The sequence below is a fragment of the Prionailurus viverrinus genome, chromosome F2 (genome assembly GCF_022837055.1).
Source record: "Prionailurus viverrinus isolate Anna chromosome F2, UM_Priviv_1.0, whole genome shotgun sequence".
Classification (NCBI taxonomy): Eukaryota; Metazoa; Chordata; class Mammalia; order Carnivora; family Felidae; genus Prionailurus; species Prionailurus viverrinus.
In genome coordinates, this window is record NC_062578.1 from 18,560,629 (window position 1) to 18,580,062 (window position 19,434).

A 19,434-nucleotide genomic window follows, 5' to 3' on the forward strand; every position below is an offset into this window, starting at 1 on the left:
CTTATTGTTATAATGTAGCCCAGAGAGGTTGATGATACAAAAGTTTTAGCCTCAAATTTGTGCATCTAGTTAGCACTGCTGTAGGTATTTTGGGATTCTATATGCCGGTGGTGCTCAACTGTGGGGGTGTAGAGTGGGCTTTTGGCAATGTATAGAGACATCTTTGGTTGTTACAACTGGGGGTGATAGTAGCTATTGGCATCTAGTGGGTATAGGCCATGAAACTCTTAAACATCCTGCATGTACAGGACAGCGCCTACAACCAAGATTTTTCTGGCACAAATGTCAAGAGTGTTAATGTTGAGAAACCCTGGTATATGGTGATGGAAAAGATAAAGATTATATGATGTTATTATATTCTAAGTTGCTGATGGATATTTGGGAAGATGATACACTAAGGAAGTTATTACTACACAGTCTTGTGGTCTTTAGAAACAAAAACCATCCAGTGAAGAAAAAATTCTTCACTTATTCCACTGAAGTTTACTGAGAGCTTATCAAGTGCCAGGCGTTGTTGGAGATGCTGGGGAAACCCGACTGAGCAAAACAGACAGACTCTGCCTTCACGGAGCTCCACTACTAATGCAAGGCACCAGTAAATAAACAAATACATAAAACAGGACATGAAGGAGCAGGTAGTGCCACAGGGTAAATGAAGTAGAGTAATGGAGTAGGTAGGGCAAGATGGGGTTGGGATAGGGAGAACGTTAACTGGATGGTCTAGACTGGATGGCCATGAGAGACTGTAAGCTAAGAACTGAGTGACAGCAGGAGGCAGCCAGGTGAAGAGTGCTCCAGGCAGTAGGAAGCAGGTTGTGTAAAGGTGTTAAGGTGGAAATAAGTGTGGCATGTTGAGGAGGACCTGGAAGGTGGTTGTGGTTAGGCAGCGGTCCAGAATGGGGAAACTGGGATGAGGCAAAACAAGAGAGGAGGGAGCGGCTGGATCATGCTCATTTCTTTTTAGGCTGAATAATATTCCACTGTTTGTATTTATCCATTCACCTACTGAAGGACATCTTGTTCACTTCCAAGTTTTGCCAATTATGAGTACAGCTGCTATGCTATGAACATCCAGGTGCAGGTTTTGTTATGGATATAAGTTTTCATCTCATCTAGGTAACTTCTGAGAAATATAATTGCTGGATTGCATGGTAAGAACATTTATGTTAAGAATATGCCAAACTGTCTTCCAAAGTGACTATATCATTTTGCATTCCTACGAGCAATGAAGGAGAGTTACTGATTACTCCACATTCTTTGGCATTGTCAGTATTTTGGATTTTGTCCTTTCCGATAGATGTGTAGTATCTTGTTTTAATTTGCAATTGCCTAATAATGTACGATTTGAACAAGTTTTTATATGCTTATTTGCCATCCGTGTATATTCTCTACTGAGGTGCCTGTTCAGTTCTTTTGCCCATTTTTTAATTTGGTTGTTGATTTTATTGATGTGGAGTTTTATGAGTTCTTTGTACATTTTGGACAATAGTTCTTTATCATATATGTCTTTGGGAAATATTTTCTCTCCCAGTTTGAGGCTAGGATTCTCATTCTCTTGTCCTTCACAGAGGAGAAGTTTTTAATTTTAATGATATCCACCTTATCAATAAATCTTTCATAATCATGCCTTTGGTGTTTTATCTCAAAAAGTCATCACCATACTCTTCTAGGTGTTTTATAGTTTTGCATTTTACATTTGGGTCTGATCCATTTTGAGGTAATTTTTCAGAAGGATGTAAGGTCTGTGTCTAGATTCTTTCTTTCTTTTTTTTTCACATGTGAATGTTCAGTTGTTCCAGCACCATTTATTGAAAAGGTCATCCTTTCTTCATCATATAACATTTTCTCTTTTGTCAAAGAGTTGACTATATTTGTGTAAATCTGTTTCTGGGCTTTCTGTTGTATTCCATTTATTTGTTTCTGTGTTCTTTAACCAATTCCACACTGTTTTGATTACTGTAGCTTTAGAATAAGCCTTGAAGTCAGGTAGTCTCAGTCCTCTGAGTCCTCTGATTTTGTTCTTCTTCCTGACAGAGAAAGAGAGAGAGAGAGAGAGAGAGAGAGAGAGAAAGAGAAAGAGAGAGAATCTTAGCAGGCTCTACACCCAGCACAGAACCTGACATGGGGCTCAATCCCACAACCCTGAGATCATGACCTGAGCCAAAAGCCAGAGTTGATGCTTAGCCAACTGAGCTACCCAGGTTCCTGTTCTTATTCTTTAATATTGTTTTGGCTACTCTGAGTCTTTTATCTCTCCATATAAACTTATAATCATTTTGTTGATATCCACAAAATAACTTGCTGGAATTTTTATTAGAATTGTGTTAAATCTACAGTTCTAGTTGGGAAGAACTAGCATCTTGATGCTATTGAGTCTTCCTATCCATGAATGTGAACTGTGTCTCCATTTATTTGGTCTTCTTTGATCATTTTTATCAGAGTTCTGTAGTGCTCCTCATTCAGATGTTATACACATTTTTTTAAGGCTTATGCACAAATATTTCATTTTTGGAGGTGCTAATGTAAATGGTAGTGTGTTTAATTTCAGTTTCCACTTGTTCATTGCTGGTATAGAGGAAAGTGATTGACTTTTGTATATTAATCTTGTATCCTTCAGCCTTGCTATAAGATTTTATCAAGTTCCAGGAATGTTTAGGGTCAATTATTTCAGATTTTCTACATAGACAATCATATCATTTATGAACAAGGAAAATTTTATTTTTCCTTTCCAATTTATATACCTATTATTTTTTTTGTCTTATTGTATTAGCTAGAAAATTCAGGACAATGCTAAAAGGGAATGGTGAGAGGAGATGTTCTTGCCTTGGTCTTGATTGTAGTGGGAAAGCTTCTAGTTTCTCACCATTATGTATGATGTTAGCTGTAGGCTTTTTTTTTTTTTAAGATTTTTAAAATAATGTTGAGGACATTTCCCTCTTATTAGTTTACTGAGAATATTTGTCATGACTGGGTGTTGGATTTCTCAAATGCTTTTTCTGCATCTGTTGATCATATGGATTTTTCTTCTAAGACTGGCGATGTGTTGGATTTCATTAATTGATTTTAGAATATTGAACCAGCTTTTCATACTTGGGATAAACCCCCCTTGGTTGTGATGTATAATTGTTTTTATAGGTTTTTGGCTGTTGTTTGTTAATATTTTGCTTAGAACTTTTGCATCTATATTTTTAAGAGATATTGGTCTATAGTTTTCTTGTGAATTCTTTGGTTTTGGTATTAGGGTGATGCTGGCCTCATGGAACAAGTTAGGAAAAATTTCCTCTACTATCTTCTGAAAGAAATTGTAGAGAATTGGTATAATTTATTCTTTAAACGTTTGGTAAAATTTACCAGTGAACTGATTTGGGCCTGGCACTTTCTGTCTTGGAAGGTTATTAAAATATTGATTCAGTCCTTTTAATAGATAGAGTCCTGTTCATATTATATTACTCTTTGTGTGAATTTTGGCAGATGATGTTTGTCAAGGATTTGATCCATTTCATTTAGACTATCATTTGTGGGTATAACATTATCAGTGTAAGATAACTACAAAAATATCTGTAGTTGGGGGCACCTGGGTGGCTTAGTCGGTTAAGCGTCCAGCTTCAGCTCAGGTCATGAGCTCACAGTTTGTGAGTTCAAGCCCTGCACTGGGCTCTGTGCTTACAGCTCAGAGCCTGGAGCCTGCTTGGAATTCTGTGTCTCCCTCTTTCTCTGCCCCTCCCCTGCTTGCACTCTCTCAAAATTAACATTAAAAATTAAAAAAAAATCTGTAGTTGGTAATTTCCTTGTGTTTTTAATTTTGTTTATTCCCTTACCCAAATGAGTCCTGAGTGCTTGGCAGTAAAAATAAAATTGAAGAATACTTCCCTGTTTTTGGAGGTATTTGGAAACTGTATATGGAGGCATAAGAGTCCCATCCCATTATTAGTCTTATGCATAGAGTGGGTACTGAAAGTAATAGGGCAAAGTAGAGACATAAAAGGAAGGAAAGGAGAAGTGATGCCATGAATGTACAAGAGAAAAGTCAAATATAATTAAGTAATAGAATTGAGCGGTATAGATTTATGGTGATAAATTTTGGGCTCTGGATTTCTGAATCTCTGGAGAGCTTTGGAATCATTGCGAGGTGTTATATTTTTTTTTTCAAATACGTGTAGATCTGTTTTTATTATCATAGTAAGTTCATTGCTTACTTTTAATACCTGGCTTCTAATGTGCCAAATACATTTATTATATTTATTGTATATTATGCCTCCCTCTACTAGAATATAAGCAGAAATTTTTGACTATTTTGTTTATTGATATATCCTATATGCCTAGAACAGTGGTTTTCAAGGTGTGCTTTGCAGTCTTTTAGGGTTTTGTGAAATCCTTCCAGGGGATATGTAAGGTGAAACTATTTTCATTGTAATACTAAGACTTTTTTTGCTTTTATTTTTTCTGTGTGGATGCTTGCACTGATCGTGCAAAAGCATTGATGTGTAAAACTGCTGATGCTTTAATGTGAATTAAGGAGTGCCACTAAAGAGTAGTGGCACCAAATTGTACTAGGTATATTTCACTGTATATTTCACTGTCACTCACTCATAGGGGAAGGGTGGTAGAGGATTCCTGTTTCACCTAAGAGTGTTCTTGTGAAGCTGTAAAAATTATTAATTGTACTAAATTGTGACTCTTGAGCACATGCCTTTTAATATTCTGAAACAGGAAGTACACCTAAGTACTTCTGCATACTCAAATATTATGGTTGTCCCCATGGACAGAATTTGTGATTGAGTTGCTATGGAACATTATATTTACTTGAAATAACAACTATGAGGTAAACTGTGGTTTTAGTTTCAGGGCACTGGAGTATTTGGCAGATAGTTTATTCAACAAAGAAAGAAGTGAACCTGTCACTTCAAGGAAAACAACTGATAGTATTTGTTGATGATGATAAATTCAAGCTTGCAAGTGAATTTAGAGTTTTGGAAAATTTACGTCTGTGAGCTGGACAGCCTCCTAATACTTAAAGACTTCTCTAGTGAGTTGGATACTGATAGTAACTAATGTGATGTGAGTTTTTTTGATATCGTATAACAAGATGTGTTAATATTTTGAAGATATATATAACTCTTAGTGAAGCATTGTTAAAAAAATTTACAGCATCAAGCATAGATAAAAGATCCCTTCAAATTGCAAGATAAATTGATTCTTTAATTTTTTAAAATGTTTATTGATTTCTGAGAGAGACAGAGTGTGAGCAGTGGAGGGGCAGAGAGAGAGGGAGACACAGGATCCGAAGCAGGCTCCAGGCTCTGAGCTGTCAGCACAGAGCCTGATGCGGGGCTCAAATTCATGGACCACGAGACCATAACCTGAGCTGATGTGGGCTGCTTATTTAACCCACTGAGCCATACATGCGCCCTCAATTGGTTTTAATGTAGCAGAGTATGAAAAGTTCACTGATATGGTTGGTTTCAGATTAAAAATCATTCATGACTAACCTTTAAGAAACTACCACTTACTGAGTTTTGGTGTTGTATCAAAGAAGAATACCCACAACTATATGGAAATGTTATAGCAATGAACATATCTGTGCATCTTTTGAGAGTTATCTACTATGTGTGCCTGATGTAAAGAGTGGGGAGGACAAAAATGAATTGAGGGAGATAATTTAGTACACTGAAATCATAAACAAGTGCATTCTGAGAATAAAATCATGGATTTTATCTCATCATGGATTTGCCTTACCTTTTGAGTAAGTGGTGGCCCAGATAGACAAGGAAGAAGGGAATAGCTGTCATCTCCCTCTTACATATAATCTCCTTCCCTCTTTTAATTTATTGGTTGCAAATTTGTGACATTTTTAGCTCTCTTAAGCTTTAATTAATGTATGGCATTTAACCCGTTTTACCAAATACATGATAGGAAGGAAACAACATGGAGCAAATTGAAGAGAAGATAAAGAGTTCTGCTGTCTGTGTAGGAAAACACTAGTCCCTGACTGTAGTGATATCTCGGAATGTGTTGTGTAATCATTGTTAGGGGAATCCTGGCAAGCTGAACTGCCAACACACCTGCAAGCTGGAAGGTACAAGGAGGGGCACCTGCAAACCTCACTTAGTCTGTCTTATCTTGCTGGTCTTTGCATCTCTCTAGCCTTCAGAGATTATTATGACCCATTTATGCAGATTGTGATTTTCATGGTTGGAGGGAGGGTTTTCTTGTGGGATAGCAGAAACTCCAACTGGTTGAGTGAGAGGGTATTGTGCATAGGGTTGGAAAGCCAAGAAGTTTTCTCCATTGAGACCCACTGACTTGTTTCCTGAAAGTCTTCAGTCTTTGGGAGAAAAAACATAAAGAAATTTTCATCAGATGTAGTCTCAGGATCAATTGCATCAGAATCATCTAGGGAACTTCCTCAAAATACAGATTTCTGGGTCCTCAACCAATCTGCCGAATCAGACCTTCTGGGGATAGGGCCAGGGAATCTGCATTTAGAAATACTCTCCAAGTATTATACACAATAAAAAGTTTGAGAACCACTGGCATTTATAAGCCTTTTTCCAGTATATTTGTATCAAAATGAGGATGATCTAATTCTGATGAAATTCTGGACCAATGGGAATAAATGAATGCAGAGGTAAAACAGCATATTAAATCCTTCATGTATTTTTGTATTTAGGGTATTAATGCTTCTTTGACTGATAGGAGAAAAATTAAATGCACTAATTACTAAAGTCTGAAAGGTTGTTAAAAGACAGTTCTGAAAACAGGTTATTTTTCTTTATATTGAGGAAGGAAGACTTCTAGGTTTTGTCAAAAATGTCTGTTTTCATGATTTTGCGTTCTGGGCAAAGTATCTGAAATCTGCCTTCTCTGTGCATAAAATGAAGTTCTCAGGAAAATAAATGCTTGATCAGAAATGCTAACAAGTTCCAGGTTCTATTTCATTCACAGTTAAACAAAAAGTTCCATATTGTCACAGAGGGTAAGAAGATAAAAAGTCAGATGAAGATATAGTTTACTGTCTGAGTTTGTATGTTTCCTTCTAACTCATATTTTGATTCATTTGTACTACCTCCAAACTTTCATTTATCAGCTTCAGAATGTTACTGAGTTCAGTTCATGAAGAAAAATGTTTATAAATTTAGAGGTGAACGTTTAGTTTTGCTTGTGTGAGAGGTTACCTGTTTACTATGTGGTCAACATGAAATGTAAACTAGGCAACTAAACTACCATGTTACTTTAAGACTAAGTAGAAAGAGCTAACAGACCATTTTTGGTATGAATACATGGAAAATATTCAACAAAACCAAAACTAAAATTAAAAATAAGACTCATACTAATTGAGATGGGCAAAGTCAGGAAATTCAGAATCTCTTTAGGTTGCCAGTTACACCTAACTATAGATAATAGTTCAAAACTCACATCGCATATCATATACACTTTCCAATGAAAGAATTAAGGTGACATTCAGTACTTTTCTATTCAGTTTATTTAATTCAGCTGACTTATTTCATTCAGTTGGATCTACTAGTACTGATGTGGCTTTGTTGTTATAGACTCTGAAACATGAACTGGTGGAATCGGGAATAGAGATGGGTCTGAAGCTAATGCTAGGATGACATCCTGTGGCTCATTTGTTTTGTTTCTGTTAAATACTTTTGTTTTTCTTTTCACAAAAGTTATAATATGCTCGCAGCCAAATATTCTGAGCATAAGAAAGTGTATAAAGGTAATCTTTAACCACTGTTTGCATTTGGTATATGCTACATATTTTCTTAGTATGAATGCACACTACCATTACACATGTATATTTATGTGTATATAATGGCATGTAATATGTATATGTGTGTACATATATGTCACTACATTTCAAGTATGCTGATTAGTAAATTTTTCACCAAACAGTATTTTATAGACATCTGTTTTATATGCACATAATTATATGTAATTTATATCACATTGTATTTGTTATTATACTTCTGCATGGTATTTTATAATTTGCATGTACCATAATATATTAAATGATTCCCTTATTGATGGGCATTAGGTTGTTTTCAGTGTTTCCACTTTTGTAATCAATATACTGTAACCCCTTGTCTGAATGTTTTCTTAGGATAAATTCCTAGAAGTAGAATTGCTGGGTTAAAGGAAATGCCCATTTAAAAATTTGAGATATATTGTTAAGTTGTATTGTCCCCAGAAATGTGCCATTTTATTTTTTTTAAAATAAGGCAATAGAAAGCTTGAACAGACCCATAACCAGCGAAGAAATTGAATCGGTTATCAAAAATATGCACCCTCCCCTCCCTCCCACCCCCCATCAGCCCTCAGTTTGTTCTCAGTTTTTAACAGTCTCTTATGTTTTGGCTCTCTCCCACTCTAACCTCTTTTTTTTTTTTTTTCCTTCCCTTCCCCCATGGGTTTCTGTTAAGTTTCTTAGGATCCACATAAGAGTGAAACCATATGGTATCTGTCTTTCTCTGTATGGCTTATTTCACTTAGCATCACACTCTCCAGTTCCATCCACGTTGCTACAAAAGGCCATATTTCATTCTTTCTCATTGCCACGTAGTATTCCATTGTGTATATAAACCACAATTTCTTTATCCATTCATCAGTTGATGGACATTTAGGCTCTTTCCATAATTTGGCTATTGTTGAGAGTGCTGCTATAAACATTCGGGTACAAGTGCCCCTATGCATCAGTACTCCTGTATCCCTTGGATAAATTCCTAGCAGTGCTATTGCTGGGTCATAGGGTAGGTCTATTTTTAATTTTCTGAGGAACCTCCGCACTGATTTCCAGAGCGGCTGCACCAATTTGCATTCCCACCAACAGTGCAAGAGGGTTCCCGTTTCTCCACATCCTCTCCAGCATCTATAGTCTCCTGATTTGTTCATTTTGGCCACTCTGACTGGCGTGAGGTGATATCTGAGTGTGGTTTTGATTTGTATTTCCCTGATAAGGAGCTACGTTGAACATCTTTTCATGTGCCTGTTGGCCATCCGGATGTCTTCTTTAGAGAAGTGCCTTTTCATGTTTTCTGCCCATTTCTTCACTGGGTTATTTGTTTTTCGGGTGTGGAGTTTGGTGAGCTCTTTATAGATTTTGGATACTAGCCCTTTGTCCGATATGTCATTTGCAAATATCTTTTCCCATTCCGTTGGTTGCCTTTTAGTTTTGTTGGTTGTTTCCTTTGCTGTGCAGAAGCTTTTGATCTTCATAAGGTCCCAGTAATTCACTTTTGCTTTTAATTCCCTTGCCTTTGGGGATGTGTCGAGTAAGAGATTGCTACGGCTGAGGTCAGAGAGGTCTTTTCCTGCTTTCTCCTCTAAGGTTTTGATGGTTTCCTGTCTCACATTCAGGTCCTTTATCCATTTTGAGTTTATTTTTGTGAATGGTGTGAGAAAGTGGTCTAGTTTCAACCTTCTGCATGTTGCTGTCCAGTTCTCCCAGCACCATTTGTTAAAGAGACTGTCTTTTTTCCATTGGATGTTCTTTCCTGCTTTGTCAAAGATGAGTTGGCCATACGTTTGTGGGTCTAGTTCTGGGGTTTCTATTCTATTCCATTGGTCTGTGTGTCTGTTTTTGTGCCAATACCATGCTGTCTTGTTGATTACAGCTTTGTAGTAGAGGCTAAAGTCTGGGATTTTGATGCCTCCTGCTTTGGTCTTCTTCTTCAAAATTACTTTGGCTATTCGGGGCCTTTTGTGGTTCCATATGAATTTTAGGATTGCTTGTTGTAGTTTCGAGAAGAATGCTGGTGCAATTTTGATTGGGATTGCATTGAATGTGTAGATAGCTTTGGGTAGTATTGACATTTTGACAATATTTATTCTTCCAATCCATGAGCAGGGAATGTCTTTCCATTTCTTGAAATCTTCTTCAATTACCTTCATAAGCTTTCTACAGTTTTCAGCATACAGATCTTTTACATCTTTGGTTAGATTTATTCCTAGGTATTTTATGCTTCTTGGTGCAATTGTGAATGGGATCCGTTTCTTTATTTGTCTTTCTGTTGCTTCATTGTTAGTGTATAAGAATGCAACTGATTTCTGTACATTGATTTTGTATCCTGCAACTTTGCTGAATTCATGTATCAGTTCTAGCAGACTTTTGGTGGAGTCTATCGGATTTTCCATGTATAATATCATGTCATCTGCAAAAAGCGAAAGCTTGACTTCATCTTTGCCAATTTTAATGCCTTTGATTTCCTTTTGTTGTCTGATTGCTGATGCTAGAACTTCCAGCTCTATGTTAAACAACAGTGGTGAGAGTGGGCATCCCTGTCGTGTTCCTGATCTCAGGGAAAAAGCTCTCAGTTTTTCCCCGTTGAGGATGATGTGAGCTGTGGGCTTTTCATAAATGGCTTTTATGATCTTTAAGTATGTTCCTTCTATCCCGACTTTCTCAAGGGTTTTTATTAAGAAAGGGTGCTGGATTTTGTCAAAGGCCTTTTCTGCATCGATTGACAGGATCATATGGTTCTTCTCTTTTTTTTTGTTAATGTGATGTATCATGTTGATTGATTTGCGAATGTTGAACCAGCCCTGCATCCCAGGAATGAATCCCACTTGATCATGGTGAATAATTCTTTTTATATGCCGTTGAATTCGATTTGCTAGTATCTTATTGAGAATTTTTGCATCCATATTCATCAGGGATATTGGCCTGTAGTTCTCTTTTTTTATTGGGTCTCTGTCTGGTTTAGGAATCAAAGTAATACTGGCTTCATAGAATGAGTCTGGAAGTTTTCCTTCCCTTTCTATTTCTTGGAATAGCTTGAGAAGGATAGGTATTATCTCTGCCTTAAACGTCTGGTAGAACTCCCCTGGGAAGCCATCTGGTCCTGGACTCTTATTTGTTGGGAGATTTTTGATAACCGATTCAATTTCTTCGCTGGTTATGGGTCTGTTCAAGCTTTCTATTGCCTCCTGATTGAGTTTTGGAAGAGTGTGGGTGTTTAGGAATTTGTCCATTTCTTCCAGGTTGTCCAATTTGTTGGCATATAATTTTTCTTAGTATTCCCTGATAATTGTTTGTATCTCTGAGGGATTGGTTGTAATCCTTCCATTTTCATTCATGATTTTATCTATTTGGGTCATCTCCCTTTTCTTTTTGAGAAGCCTGGCTAGAGGTTTGTCAATTTTGTTTATTTTTTCAAAAAACCAACTCTTGGTTTCGTTGATCTGCTCTACAGTTTTTTTAGATTCTATATTGTTTATTTCTGCTCTGATCTTTATTATCTCTCCTCTTCTGCTGGGTTTAGGCTGCCTTTGCTGTTCTGCTTCTAGTTCCTTTAGGTGTGCTGTTAGATTTTGTATTTGGGATTTTTCTTGTTTCTTGAGATAGGCCTGGATTGCAATGTATTTTCCTCTCAGGACTGCCTTTGCTGCGTCCCAAAGCGTTTGGATTGTTGTATTTTCATTTTCGTTTGTTTCCATATATTTTTTAATTTCTTCTCTAATTGCCTGGTTGACCCACTCATTCGTTAGTAGGGTGTTCTTTAACCTCCATGCTTCTGGAGGTTTTCCAGACTTTTTCCTGTGGTTGATTTCAAGCTTCATAGCAATGTGGTCTGAAAGTATGCATGGTATAATTTCAATTGTTGTAAACTTATGAAGGGCTATTTTGTGACCCAGTATATGATCTATCTTGGAGAATGTTCCATGTGCACTCAAGAAGAAAGTATATTCTGTTGCTTTGGGATGCAGAGTTCTAAATATATCTGTCAAGTCCATCTGATCCAATGTGTCATTCAGGGCCCTTGTTTCTTTATTGACCGTGTGTCTAGATGATCTATCCATTTCTGTAAGTGGGGTGTTAAAGTCCCCTGCAATTACCACATTCTTATCGATAAGGTTGCTTATGTTTATGAGTAATTGTTTTATATATTTGGGGGCTCCGGTATTCGGCGCATAGACATTTATAATTGTTAGCTCTTCCTGATGGATAGACCCTGTAATTATTATATAATGCCCTTCTTCATCTCTTGTTACAGCCTTTAATTTAAAGTCTAGTTTGTCTGATATAAGTATGGCTACTCCAGCTTTCTTTTGGCTTCCAGTAGCATGATAAATAGTTCTCCATCCCCTCACTCTCAATCTAAAGGTGTCCTCAGATCTAAAATGAGTCTCTTGTAGACAGCAAATAGATGGGTCTTGTTTTTTTATCCATTCTGATACCCTATGTCTTTTGGTTGGCGCATTTAATCCATTTACATTCAGTGTTATTATAGAAAGATACGGGTTTAGAGTCATTGTGATGTCTGTATGTTTTATGCTTGTAGTGATGTCTCTTGTACTTTGTCTCACAGGGTCCCCCTTAGGATCTCTTGTAGGGCTGGTTTAGTGGTGACAAATTCCTTCAGTTTTTGTTTGTTTGGGAAGACCTTTATCTCTCCTTCTATTCTAAATGACAGACTTGCTGGATAAAGGATTCTTGGCTGCATATTTTTTCTGTCTAGCACCCTGAAAATCTCATGCCAATTCTTTCTGGCCTGCCAAGTTTCAAAAGAGAGATCAGTCACGAGTCTTATAGGTCTCCCTTTATATGTGAGGGCACGTTTACCCCTTGCTGCTTTCAGAATTTTCTCTTTATCCTTGTATTTTGCCAGTTTCACTATGATATGTCGTGCAGAAGATCGATTCAAGTTACGTCTGAAGGGAGTTCTCTGTGCCTCTTGGATTTCAATGCCTTTTTCCTTCCCCAGTTCAGGGAAGTTCTCAGCTATAATTTCTTCAAGTATCCCTTCAGTACCTTTCCCTCTCTCTTCCTCCTCTGGGATACCAATTATGCATATATTATTTCTTTTTAGTGTATCACTTAGTTCTCTAATTTTCCCCTCATATTCCTGGATTTTTTTTATCTCTCTTTCTCTCAGCTTCCTCTTTTTCCATAACTTTATCTTCTAGTTCACCTATTCTCTCCTCTGCCTCTTCAATCCGAGCTGTCGTCGTTTCCATTTTGTTTTGCATTTTCTTTAAAGCGCTTTTCAGCTCCTCGTGACTGTTCCTTAGTCCCTTGATCTCTGTAGCAAGAGATTCTCTGCTGTCCTCTATACTGTTTTCAAGCCCAGCGATTAATTTTATGACTATTATTCTAAATTCACTTTCTGTTATATTATTTAAATCCTTTTTGATCAGTTCATTAGCTGTTGTTATTTCCTGGAGATTCTTCTGAGGGGAATTCTTCCGTTTGGTCATTTTGGATAGTCCCTGGAGTGGTGAGGACCTGCAGGGCACTTCCCCTGTGCTGTGGTGTGTAACTGGAGTTGGTGGGCAGGGCCGCAGTCAGTCCTGATGTCTGCCCCCAGCCCACCGCTGTGGCCACAGTCAGACTGGTGTGTGCGTTCTCTTCCCCTCTCCTAGGGGCAGGATTAACTGTGGGGTGGCGTGGCCCGTCTGGGCCACTTGCACACTGCCAGGCTTGTGATGCTGGGGATCTGGCGTATTAGCTGGGGTGGGTAGGCAAGGTGCTCGGGGGCAGGAGGGGCAGGCTTAGCTCGCTTCTCCTTAGGTGATCCACTTAAGGAGGGGCCCTGTGGCAGCGGGAGGGAGTCAGATCCGCTGGCGGAGGTTTGGCTCCGCAGAAGCACAGAGTTGGGTGTTTGCGCGGAGGGAACAAGTTCCCTGGCAGGAACTGGTTCCCTTTGGGATTTTGGCTGGGGGATGGGTGAGGGAGATGGCGCTGCTGAGCGCCTTTGTTCGCCACCAAACTGAGCTCTGTCATCCGGGGGCTCAGCAGCTCTCCCTCCCTTTGTCCTCCAGCCTTCCCGCTTTCTGAGCAGAGCTGTTAACTTATGACCTCCCAGACGCTAGGTCGCGCTTGCTGTCGGAACACACTCCGTCCGTCCGGCCCCTCCGCTTTTGCCAGCCAGACTCGGGGGCTCTGCTTGGCCGGCGAGCCGCCCCTCCGCCCCGGCTCCCTCCCGCCAGTCCATGGAGCGCGCACCGCCTCCCTGCCCTTCCTACCCTCTTCCGTGGGCCTCTCGTCTGCGCTTGGCTCCGGAGACTCCGTCCTGCTAGTCTTCTGGTGGTTTTCTGGGTTATTTAGGCAGGTGTAGGTGGAATCTAAGTGATCAGCAGGATGCGCGGTGAGCCCAGCGTCCTCCTACGCCGCCATCTTCTTCCCCCCAAATGTGCCATTTTATACTCTTACTAGCAATGTCTTGAGGATGGTAACTTTGGAACATTTGAACAATACTGGGTTGTCTTAGTCTCTTAAATCTTTGTAAGTATACCAGGTCAAACATGGGATTCTTGGGGTGCCTGGGTGGCTTATTCAGTTAAGCATCCAACTCATGGTTTCAGATCAGGTTATGATCTCACAGTTTGTGGGATCAAGCCCCATGTTGGGCTTTGCACTGGCAGTGGGAGCCTGCTTGGGATTCTCTCCCTTTTTTCTCTGCCTCTGTCTCTCTCTCTCAAAATAAATAAATAAACATTAAAATGGGATTCTTACCTTAATCTTCATTTTTTTGATGTAGTTTCCAGAGACTCCTTGGAGCCTCTGTGTATTCTGGGGATTGGTGGGCTATGCAGTCAGACCCTGACTTGGCAGGTAGTGGCTGAAGTTCTTAAGACAAACAGGGAAGGCAATGATCTCACCTGATCACTAGATAGTTAATGAACGATGTCTTAAAGACACAAACCAGATTTTCTGGATGGAAAGTCACTTCTCTTTTTCCTTCCAAACCTTCTCTTTTAAGACCCAGTGTAAACAACTCTTTCTGCTTTTTTCCTTTGCAAAAATAATAGTGTATTTAGTCATGAGTCCAAGCTTAATGACTTGTCAAGAAGAGTCCAGATCTTTGAAATACTAATGAACTTATTTGCCTACCATAGGGCTATGGAGGGCCCTGACCTGATCCCAGGAATACCAAATCCGTCTTTCTAAAACTTGGGGGAGGGAGTAAGAGAGGAAGAGAAATCCCTCCATTCCTTCTTGAAGAGTCACTTTCTCTCTTCCTCTTTCACTGACTATCTCTATCTCTTCCTCTCTACCTCCTTCTTTCAATCTTTCTCAGTGCCAAAAAGGTCAATGGAATTTCTGACCCTTTGTTTTTTATCAGAAATCTCATTTTTCATTAGAGTTTGTTCTTGTGCTTCATAAGACTTAGAAGTTTAGGAAACATTTGACTCTTTTTTTCCCTTACGTGTATTTATTTACTTAAAGCACACAAAAGTGCTCATGTGTAAGTGGCAGAGGAACAGAGAGAAAGGGAGAGAGAGAGAATCCCAAGCAGGCTCCCCGTTGTCAGCTGAGAGTTCATTGTGGGGTTCGATCTCACAAATCGTGAGATCGTGACCTGAGCCAAAATGAAGAATCGGACATTTAACTGATTGAGCCCCCCAGGCTCCCCCAAAACATTGGACTCTTAAGTGTTTACCACAGAACATTGAGATCCTGGTGGATAAATTTAAATTCATTATATACATGGTCACTTTTGGTCTTGCTCCCAAATGAAGGATAAAATCCCCAGGTAGGAACCACAGTGAACAAGAGTTTAACCTTTTACAACAAAACTATTATATTCAATAGTTATTAGAGTTTTAAACTTTGGTTTCCTGTAAAACAGAATTAGTTCTCTTCAACACCCTGTTGTTTTATTAAGCTAATGTCACCTTCACAATACCTTTTTTTTGTTCCATGCAGGCGTTCTTACACCGGATGAACCAGTGCGCCGCATCAAAAATTGACAAAAATGTAACAGAAGAAACAGTGAAGGTGAGGAGTTGCAGTTTGCCCTCAACACAAGCACACATTCTCCTCAGATAAGATTTTATCTGTGGGATGTTACTTGAGTGTTCTTCAGCTTACCGGTACCAGTGGAAGCTCTGTGCCAGGCACTTGTGTGGGTGACGCTGAGAAAAAGGGAAACGATGTCGGGAAAAGAAACAGAGGGTTATGATGATGACATAGAAGACATGGAGACTTTTTTTCTTTTTTTTTTTTTTTTTTTGCCAAGGCCTTTGGGCAGTTTGAAAAAAGGAAGGAAAACAAACCCAGACTGAGAACCGCAGAGTCCGTGAGAGGGAGGGAGCCGAGTTGTGTGTGTAAGAGGAAGGCAAGAGGTGGACAGATTCAACTTCCAGTCTCTGATCTCTAAAGAACAAATGATTTGGGTGGTTCATTGGTGCAGAAAAAGTTCGCATAATATCGTCGACTCAGAAACAAATGGATAAGAATTTCCTGTTAAGCTGCAGGGAAGGAAAATTATGGGGAGGTTTGTAAAGAGGGAGGAGATAAATGAAAATTAATTGTACTATTGTTATTACTCATTTAAGTTCTATAAATCATCGTTGATATTTATTTTTGGTGCTGATTTGCTGTTTTACTTTACTAAAAATAGAAAAAAATCCAAGGATTTTTTAGGCCCTTCCGAGTATTTTTTTCATAAATTAAATACTAACTTTCCAATTCTCCTCACCGTGGGAGTATTTTAGTTTGTGTGCTTTTGGTGGAAAGCAAAAGACAAGTGTCTGTATTATTCAGATGGCTTGAGGATGCTTTGTCTCTCCTATTGGGAAACTCCAGACAGAAGAAAAGGTTCAGGACCTGTGGCTCGGGGAGGTCAGTAAGGTTGTCAGGTTCTCTGTAGCTCTTCACTTTGACATCCAGGTTATCAGCTTGGCCGTGGACTGGCTCCTCCCGCAGCTGCAAAATGACCCTGTAGCTGTCCCAGCTGTCACTTCCGGACACAGCACCTTTCCAGAGGGGGGAAAAGGGCGGTCCATTCCAGGATGCCTTTCTAGAGAGCAAAGAAACCCTTGTCCCACACAGCCTGCCAGCAAATCCGCCTGCACAATTTTACCTGCCGCCCATTTTCGCTAATAGGGTGGGGACTGTCCTGCTTGGATTTAGTCACTTAGGCTTTTCCTGAGAGCCAGGAATAGGTTCCTGATTCCCAGAGTTGTGTGGGGGTGGAGAGGATGTCCAGACAAAATTGGCACTCTGCTGAATGGCTTGCTATGCCCTGAAGTTTTCAGCTTGGAAATAGAATACTGTACTCTTACGGACTTGTGTGTTTTTTGGTTTTTTTTGTTTTGTTTGTTTGGTTTTTTTTTTTAGTTGTTTTTGTTTTTAACCTGCTTCACTATTGCACTTACATGTTTTGCAGATGCTGTTCTCAAACATTGAAGATATCCTTGCAGTACATAAGGAATTTTTAAAAGTCGTGGAAGAATGCCTACATCCAGAACCTAATGCTCAGCAAGAAGTGGGAACCTGCTTTCTTCACTTTGTAGGATAAATTTCTGTTTATTTTAAAAGCTCTTTCCCCCTAGATTTTAAGGTCTAGTGTTTGGCACAAGGGAATGTGGGAATTCAGCATTAGAAGCAAAATGTGACACCAAAAGTTTGGGGTCTTTTAAGGCCAATGAAATCTTCCACTTAGAGCCAGAAAGGGGTGAGGGCCTCACATCATCCATTTTATTCAGTGAAGAATAAACAGCCTTTTCTTTTCCCCAACAAGTTAGTTCTTCGCATGCTCTGTAGCTTTGAATTCTAATGAATATTCAGGCTGTTCATAATGAATGGATTTTTATGTTTCTCTCAAACATAGAGCATTTCCCTTTTGAGGCAGAAAATCCTTACTCTTATAATGGCATGATGAGCCTTTTGTTAGTCAGAATGTTCCCGTTTTAATCGACTGGTGACAAACCTGCGGGTAGACAAACCTATTCACTCTAGGTACACATATGCCTGAATCTGAGTTTTTCTCAAGGATGGTTCTTCAGAAGGTCGTACTGAGCCGTACGTACAGAAGAATAGCCAGTCAGTATTCTGGTGTTTCAAATCATACGTCATGATTGTGTGATCATTTCCATCCCTCTGGACACGGCAGTTGAAATTATTTGTGCAGTCAATTTGCAAAGTAAAAAGTCACCTGAAAATGAAAATTGTTTTTAGAACTGAGGGCATTCATACTAAAAATAAAAATAGTACTGCTGTATATATATTCCACTGATGCTTATTTTCAGAATACCAATCTGAATCCATTTATGTATCAAAATGCTATATAATTAATGTTTTATTTAAAAATATCAAAGTGTTTTGTCAAAGAAATCAATTTTTGTTTATTTTGATTTCTTTTTTTTAAGTTTATTTATTTTTGAGAGAGAGAGAGAGAGCACAAGCAGAGAGAGGGAGAGAGAGAGAATCCCAAGCAGGTTCCGCACTGTCAGTGCAGAGCCCAACGTGGGACTCGAGCCCACAGACCATGAGATCATGACCCGAACCAAAACCAAGAGTCAGATGCTTAACCAAGAGCCACCCAGATGCCCCAGTTTTTGTTTGTTTTTATTTCTATTTAACCTTTGGGGCGCCTGGGTGGCTTAGTCAGTTAACCATCAGACTTCAGCTCAGGTCATGATTCACAGCTCGTCAGTTTGAGCCCCATGTCAGTCTCTGTGCTGACAGCTCGGAGCCTGGAGCCTGCTTCGGATTCTGTGTCTGCTTCTCTCTCTGCCCTTCCCCCACTTGTGCTCTGTCTCTTTGTCAAAAATAAATAAACATTAAAAAAAGTTTTTATTCCTATTTAACTTTTATAAAGGTAACCATATGTAGTTTCTAGATCTATATTTCTATATGTAGTGAGCAGACTCTGCATATGTTTTTTTAATAATCAGGATATATTTCATAAAGATAATTATATTAAAAGGAGAAGCTCCTTGGACATAGCAAGATCAAGCTGTGCTTTCCTTGGGCATGACTGGAAACCACGCATGTTTGTGTCCACTTAATCCAGACTGTTCCTTTTCATGAAAGAATTCAAATTTTCTGCCAGCTGGAGTATTTGCTCTTTCAGTCCATTCCTGCACATGGGAATCTTGCACTCTGACATCCATTTCCTCAGTAACACACTATGAATCTGTCATCTGTGAATTTACTCAACTATTTCTGAAGCTTGTTTCATTCTGGGTCATATCATCTCTTGAAATAAGTAATTCAATACATTTTCTACTGGCTGTATAAAATAACACTCAGTGTTGCTTTCCAGATGCCTGTCTTTGAAATTTTAGAGGATATACTCCTATTCTAATATAGATCAACACATTTTCTGTGTCTTCCTCTTATTGGTACTGCTTTGATAGATACGAATCATGGCCACTTGGAGAAAAATCTAGTGATGGAAGGATACTTAGAGATCATGATGGTGAAAAGACTCCCTTTTTGAAAGTATCCCTTTGTAGCAAATATGAAGGTTGTTTACGTTTTTTTCTGCTTGACCACTTTCAGTGACAGCTCTAATCATTAGAAAATCTTTATGCTTTGCAACTATGTGGATGGAACTGGAGGGTATTATGCTAAGTGAAATTAGAGAAAAAAATCATATAACTTCACTCATATGAGGACTTTAAGAGACAAAACAGATGAACATAAGGGAAGGGAAACAAAAATAATATAAAAACAGGGAGGGGGACAAAACAGAAGAG

At 38.9% G+C, this 19,434-nt stretch overlaps 1 protein-coding gene across 4 annotated transcripts in view; it reads left to right on the top strand.

The window, feature by feature from the left end:
• PREX2 (phosphatidylinositol-3,4,5-trisphosphate dependent Rac exchange factor 2) overlaps window positions 1–19,434 on the top strand; it is a 301,119-nt gene that overhangs the window by 58,731 nt on the left and 222,954 nt on the right. For all 4 annotated transcript variants that reach the window (XR_007148625.1, XR_007148624.1, XM_047842583.1 and 1 more), the window contains exons 2-3: window positions 15,653–15,724; window positions 17,118–17,240. Coding sequence is in view for 2 of the 4 variants with exons in the window: in XM_047842583.1 (XP_047698539.1) it covers window positions 15,653–15,724; window positions 17,118–17,240 (195 nt within the window). In the remaining 2 variants the exon portion in view is untranslated. The remainder of the gene's footprint in view (window positions 1–15,652; window positions 15,725–17,117; window positions 17,241–19,434) is intronic.